Here is a 7021-nt window from a genome sequence, read left to right on the forward strand (position 1 = left end):
AGGCAATGAGAACCTATCTCCAAAACCTTATAAAAATCAGTTCTAGGGGCCAGGAGTTTGGCCTAGTGGTAGAGTGCTTCCCTAGCATGCATGAAGATTCAGGTTCAACTACTTGGTACCACAGACATAGAAAAAGCCAGAAGCAGTGCTGTGGCTCAAATGGTAGAGCTCTAGCCTTGAGAAAGCCCAAGGACAGTGCTCAGACCCTGAGTTCAAGCCCTAGGACTGGAAAAAAAAAAAGTGATAGACACATGGCACATCAAGTGAAAGATCCTGAGTTCAAACCCCATACACCCCCCAGAAATGTCTGCCTTTATGGCTTAAGTGGTAAAGCATCTGCCTAGTATGTCAGGGCTATGTGGCAAGGCTCTAGATTCAATCCTAGTACTCCTCCCAAAAATTAAAAAAAATATATATATATATATATATATATATATTGCAAACCATTGCAAGGCAGAGGCCATCTGTGTAAAGAAGTAGGACCTTTCGGAGGTAATTAGGTCATGGAGGTTCCACTTCTACAGGATGCCACACCATGGCACCAATATCTACCTACTGACTAATCCTCAGCCCTCCACTGCCACCTAAAACTGCCCATGCCCTGTTTACAGATGCCATCCAGCACCTTGTATTTCCCGGCCTCTAGAACTGTGAGTTAACAAGTTTATTTTCATTGCAAATAACCCAACCTCATGTGTTATAGCAGCAAAATAAATTAAGACATGGGTGAAGGGATTCTAACTCCTTTTCAGCTCCCTCATTAATTTAACGGGAAAAAAAAAAGGGAAAGAAAAGAAAAGCAGAACAACTAAGCAGTCAAGGGCCAGTGGCTCATACTTGCAATCCTAACTACCCAGGAAGAGGAGAGCTGAGGATCTTAGTTTAAAGCCAACCCCAGGCAGAAAAGTCGTAAGACTCTTATCTCCAACAAACCACTCAAAAAAAAAGCCAGAAGTAGAGCTGGGCACAATGGCTCACACCTGTAATCCTAGCTACTAAGGAGATCTGAAGACTCTTACCTCCAGTTAATCACTAGAAAACTGGAAGTGGTACTATGGCTCAAGGGGTAGGGCAGTAGCCTTGAACGGAAGAGCTCAGGAACAACACCCAGGCCCAGGGTTCAAGTCCCACAAACAACATTAAAAAAAAAGCCAGAGGTGAAGCTGTGGCTCAAGTGATAGAGTATCAGCCTTGAGGGGGAAAGAAAGCACAGGGACAGCACCCAGGCCCTGAGTTTAAGTTGAAGGACCAGAACATGCACACATATTTTTTAATCATATGTTCCATTTTACATACATAGCAAAATTTTACCTTTTAGAAAAATCATCTACCGGGCCGGGAGTTTGGCCTAGTGGTTAAAGTGCTTGCCTAGCATGCACGAAGACCCGGGTTCGATTCCTTGGTACCACATACATAGAAAAAAAAAAAAAAGCTGGAGGTGGTGCTGAGGCTCAAGTGGTAGAGTTCTAGCCTTGAGAAAGTCCAAGGACAGTGCTCAGGCCCAGAGCTCAAGCCCAGGACTGGCAAAAAAAAAAAAAAAAAGAAAAATCATCTACCCAACTGCCCACCAACATACACACAACTTTACTTTGAATAAAGAATTTCAGGAAGTGCTGAAAGAGCACTATATTTTTAAATTTCTTAAGAGTTTCAGCAACTGATTAACAATTCATTAGCAAGGGAAAGTCTACTCTGAAACTTTCTTTGCAGGCCAAAGAAAAGTCCCAGAAGCCCCTCAAAACAAACTGACTCAACAGTAGAAACTCCGTACTTCCCACAACAGGAAAACCACAAGAATATCTAGGGGTAAGCCCCTCGGCCACATACTTGACTAGGTGATTTTTAAAGCTAGACTACATCCAATATTAGAAAACATTAGCAAAATAACCAACAGGCAAAGAGAATTTTAAAACACATACAAAATTAAATAAATAACTAATACCTTTGGGCAACCACACAAAACACTTAAAAAGCTTCCAGAGTTGTGTGGTTCAATGGTGGAGTGCCTGCCTAGCAGACTTATGGCCTTGAATTTAAACTCCAGTACCATATCTCTTCCCATAAAAACAATAACAAAAAGTTTTCAGTTTGCTTCATCTATAATCCTAAAGTCCTTTGAAAGCTGAGATCCAGAAGATAGAGATTAAAAGCCAATCCAATCAGAAAAGTACATAAGATTCATCTCAAAAATTAAAAATGGAAAGAAAGGAAGAAGGAAGGAAGGAAGGAAGGAAGGAAGGAAGGAAGGAAGGAAGGAAGGAAGGAAGGAAGGAAGGGCGGGCAGGTGGGGGAAGCAGAGCTGGGGGCATGGATTAAATGGTAGAGAGCCAACCATGCTTTCAAACAAGCCAAGTAAGCATGAAGCCCTAATTTCACATCCCAGGACCACCAAAAACAAACAAACAAATAAATAAATAAAGCTTCCAGCAGGCCTCTTCTGCCTAAAGAAAACTATATTTCTGGATTCAGTAGGACTTAAACTCAGGAGATTGCTCAGCTTGTTGGCTTCTAGCTGGCTTTCTCCTCTGCCTCCAGGCTGACCTTCTACTAGTTAAGTCTCTCTCCAACTTTCAAGGGCATGGAACCAGGATCCTCCAGGTCATCTCTTAAGGATTAAGAGTGTGAACCAGCAGAGCCTAGATTCAGTTTTTGTATTCTTAATCTCATAGAAACCTGTTTACTAATGCGCAGTTCCAAAATCATCAAAGGCACCAACAGGAGTTACCTAAGCTATCAGATCAGAGGTTGCAGATTCCACCTGTAAGGATGGAAGGCCTTCAGGCAAGCATGTGGACCATCACAAGGTCATCACATGGCTCACAATAACAACAACAAACAAACAAAAACCCTTAAATGGCTAAATATCTCAACATGTAAAATCTCTTCAAGTAATAAAAGGTCTTATCTTCACAATGCCTAGGAAGATTTAACCAGACTTTCACACCTGAACTGAAGCTGGGGGCACTAGCTACACAATAATTCCATTACTAAGTTCCTCATTTCCATATATGCACAGGCTCCTAGAAGGCAGGTGGCACAGATGAACTTGGGTGCATCAGACTTTATCTTACAAAGATCTTTGGCTTCTAGAAAAAGCCAAGAATTTCAGGGGCCTGAAAGACCCAAAGCTCTTAAAACTGTGTTCCTAATAACCCCTAGAATCAAATGACAAACCTAGAAATCACTGGCTAACTTCAAGTAGCCAAAGGCTAGCTGTGAGGTAGCCTTATAGCAGAAAGCCCTTCTAATGAGCCATACTAAGTCACATGTCATATATAACAGCAGAAATTCACAAACCTGGGCCGGGAACAGAGCCTGGCATGCACAAAGCTCTAGGACCAATTCCCCAGAAAAAACCAGAAGTGGTGCTGTGGCTCAAGTGGCAGAGCACTAGCCTTGAGCAAAAAGTCTCCAATAACAGTGCCCAAGTGCTGAGTTCAAGCCCCAGGACTGGTAAAAAAGAAATTCATATACCTTGTTCAATGGGCTAACATTACAAACACTGCAGACCAAATGGAACCACTGCTCAATAGCATCTTTAAGCTAAACAATTCAAAAGCAAGACCAGCCATGAGCAGGGGGCTCATGCCTATAATACTAACTATTCAGGAGGCTGAGACCTGAGGATCAAGGTTCTAAACCAGACTGAGCAAAAAAGTCTGTGAGACACATCTCTAATTAACCACAAAAAAGCCAGAGGCAGAGCTGTGGCTCAAGTGGTAGAGTGCTAGCCTGGAGCAAAAAGCTCAAGGGCAGCACAGGCCCAAAGTTTCAAAGCCCCAGGACCCGAAGAGGGGGAAAAAAATGTAGAGTTAACAGACAAAACAGAGATAAGGCTACAGGCCTTGGGCAGGTCTAGTTCTCTCTGGTAACTCAACCTAAGCAACCACACACCACTCTTTGCCACCATCACCCTCTAAAACAGGCATATCTGGACCAGCTGAGAACTTTACTTAATTTGTTTTAGTCTAGTCCTGGGGCTTGAACCCAATGGGGCACTGTCCTTAAGCCTCCTTGTGCTCAAGGCTAGTGCTCTACCACTTGAATTACCACTTCCAGCTTTTTCTGTTTATGTGGTATGAGTAATCTAACGCAAGACTTCAGGCCTCCTAGACAGCATTCTACCACTAAGCCACATTCCCAGCTCAACCTAGCTGAGAATTCTCCAGGATCACCATCTACCCAGAAGTAAAAATAATCATCACATTAGAACACCAATGCGTAGAGGTCTGGAAACTGTATACCAAGAAATTCTGAGCAAAGGGTCACATTACACAATTCTTTATGAGGTTTCACTATGGCTAACACTGAATGAAGAAGATAAGGTAAGGTTGGCTATCACCCAGGGGCTTACCCTTTAGGGAGCTAGGCAGAAACGCAGATAACTAGACCATAAGACCAACGTAAGTACCTACTAGGTAAAGAATGGAAGCTAAAGAAAAAATGCAAGCAAAAATTAGGTCTTGAAACAAACTCTAAAAGACAAATAGAAGGCCAGTGGAGCTCTCCCCAGGATCACCTGATAACTTCTCTGAGTTATATGGCTGAATTCCATTTTGAGCTCTAACCTGAGATGAAGGCTTGCAGATGTTTACCTAGCCAAACACATAACTATAAATCAAAGGTCGGGGACACATGTACCATCAGATATTAATGTAAATTCACTAACAGGATAAGGTAGATGTAGGGATTTTGAACTGCATAGATTTAATTTATCCATCTATGAACAAATCATCTTAAGCAGGTATTCAAATATCAGCTTATTGTTCCAAATTTTACAGCTGTGGCACTGACTCTCAAACACAGGGTCAAATTAATTATTTTACATTGTCACTCTTAATTCTAAGGCAGTTCCTATTGCAAACCAGACCTACACAAAACAAGGCAGGAATGGACCTGGTTTTAGAGTATGGCCCAGGAATGACTGGGTTCAACATCGCTTCTACACAATAGTGTCGTGTAGGACCTAACACTGGTCCTCAGGCATCATCTTTGTCAAGGCGATGCTCTATACAGTGAAGCATTAACAAATGTGAAAAGGGTTCCTTTGAGGAAAAAAGGGGATCTGATAACGCTGCCTAAGAAACAGAAAATAGACAAAAGGCTAAGGACCAGGAAAGTCCACCACACAGGGCAGAAACACTGCCCTCGGCTTCTGCTGAAGTACTATCATTAAAGACAATTAACTAGAAGAGTGACAGCATACCCACATGGGTTGCAAGACTTTACCAACAGCACCACACCTGCCACTTAACACCCAACTAGGGTCACGACCTCATTGGGTAACCTCTAAACATTTCTGCAACTCCACTCTGAAGAACGTTGTTCTATAGACTTCAAGTGTGCTCCGGGCCTGGTTAAAGGCAGACGTCTCAAAGTCCCGACTTCCCCCTCTGGCTGGATCGCTCCCTTCCCTCTGTCGTGTACACTCGGAGACGCGCGCGCGCGCGCCAACCTAACAGCTTCCTTGGGGTGAAATTTCAGAGCGCTTCGCAAACCTATGGTCTACTGGCTTCCCGAGACAGTGAGAGTGGGACTTCCAGACAGCCCCGGGGCTCACTGTTCTCCAACTGTGGACAAGGAAGCCACCCAGTCAGTGCCTCTAACACCCACTCCAAACATCAGACACCATCTGGCTCCACTATGAAAACTGTTCCAGCGGTGCAAGGAGTCTCTGGAAACCACAGTTCTCAGGAGACCTGACAGCAACAGATTCCACAGCGAAAAGGCCTTTGCGGAGCAGGGAAGACAGACCAAACTCGCGACAAGTGTCCCCCTTCACGCAGCCGCTGTCTTTCCAGGAACTGGGCACTCCCTGGCAGGACGCCCCACACGAACCCATCCCGCCGAGGGCAGGCTCCCCACGCCCCTCTGCTCACCTTCACGTGGTTTTCCACGGCCGCGCGACCCGCCAGCTTCTTCGCCTCTTCGGCCTTGGACATTGTGGATTGGGCCGGGCAACCCCTGTGGGAATCCGGGCCGCTGGAGCTCCCGCCGCCCGTACCACTGCGGGTCCCGGACTGTTCACGCCCCGGCAGCTGCACGAGGGAACCCGGGAGGGCCCAGCTGTTCCCGCCTCCGCCAGAGGCCGCGCCCCCGGCCCGCCCGGGCAGCGGGGCCAGGACCCGCCCGTAGAGGGTGCTGAAGGGCCCGGGGCGCTGCATCCCGACGCCTCGCACCAGCCCCAGCTGAGGTCCCGCCCACCCGTTCTTCCGGAAGTCTGTTCGCTCACGCCAGCGGCTTGCGCGTCCAGCTGCGTGCAGCCTGCTGGGAGCTGTAGTTCTATGACATCAGCAACCCTTAGCCATGGCCGTAGTGTGAACTACTAGCCCCACAGTGCTCCTCGACCAGTTATGCAAATTGTCCGCGACGGAAGCGGGCCCTGGGGTCAGTAAAGTCCAAGCAGCGACTGGTATGGATGATTGGCGACTGCTGCCCAGGGCACTATACCAACGTTAGATGAATGCCACGGACTTTTCTGTCTGTCCCGGCATCAGAAAAAGGGGTGGTAGACATGACCCTGTCCCATTCCCACGGGTGAGACAGTGCCCTTGAACGAGACTCAGGAAGGTGAGTCTGTTGACGTCAAAGCCGGCTTAAGAATGACACCTCGAAGCCGGGCGCGGTGGCTCACTCCTGTCATCCTAGCTTCTCCGGAGGCTGAGATCTGAGGGTCGAGGTTCAGAGCCAGCCCGGCACTAAAGTCGGTGAGACTCTTACCTCTAGCCACCAAAAAACCGGAAGTGGCCCTGTGGCTCCAGGGGTAGGGCGGTAGCCTTGAACTGTAGAGCGCAGGGACAGCGCCCAGGCCCGGAGTTCAAATCTCACAACCGACAAAAAAAGAAAAATGACATCTCTAAGCCGGGAGCTGGTGGCTCTCACCTGTAATCTTAGAAACTTGGGGCTGCGACCTGAGGATCACAGTTCAAAGCCAGCTAGGACAGAAAAGTCCCCATGAGATGCTGGTCTTCAATTAAAGTGGCTCAGTGCCTCAAACGTGGTAGAGCGCTAGCAAAAGAGC

At 46.7% G+C, this 7021-nt stretch overlaps 1 protein-coding gene across 1 annotated transcript in view; it reads right to left on the reverse strand.

The window, feature by feature from the left end:
- Positions 1–6232, reverse strand: part of Rpia (ribose 5-phosphate isomerase A) — a 31324-nt gene extending 25092 nt beyond the window's left edge. Inside the window, exon 1 of the mRNA XM_090336114.1 lies at positions 5880–6232. Within this exon, the coding sequence (XP_090192240.1) occupies positions 5880–6164 (285 nt within the window). The 5' untranslated portion in view covers positions 6165–6232. The remainder of the gene's footprint in view (positions 1–5879) is intronic.
- Positions 6233–7021: the final 789 nt, after the last annotated feature.

This window comes from Megascapheus bottae, chromosome 7 (assembly GCF_031878675.1).
Source record: "Megascapheus bottae isolate mThoBot1 chromosome 7, mThoBot2.hap1, whole genome shotgun sequence".
In the NCBI taxonomy this organism is placed as follows: domain Eukaryota; kingdom Metazoa; phylum Chordata; class Mammalia; order Rodentia; family Geomyidae; genus Megascapheus; species Megascapheus bottae.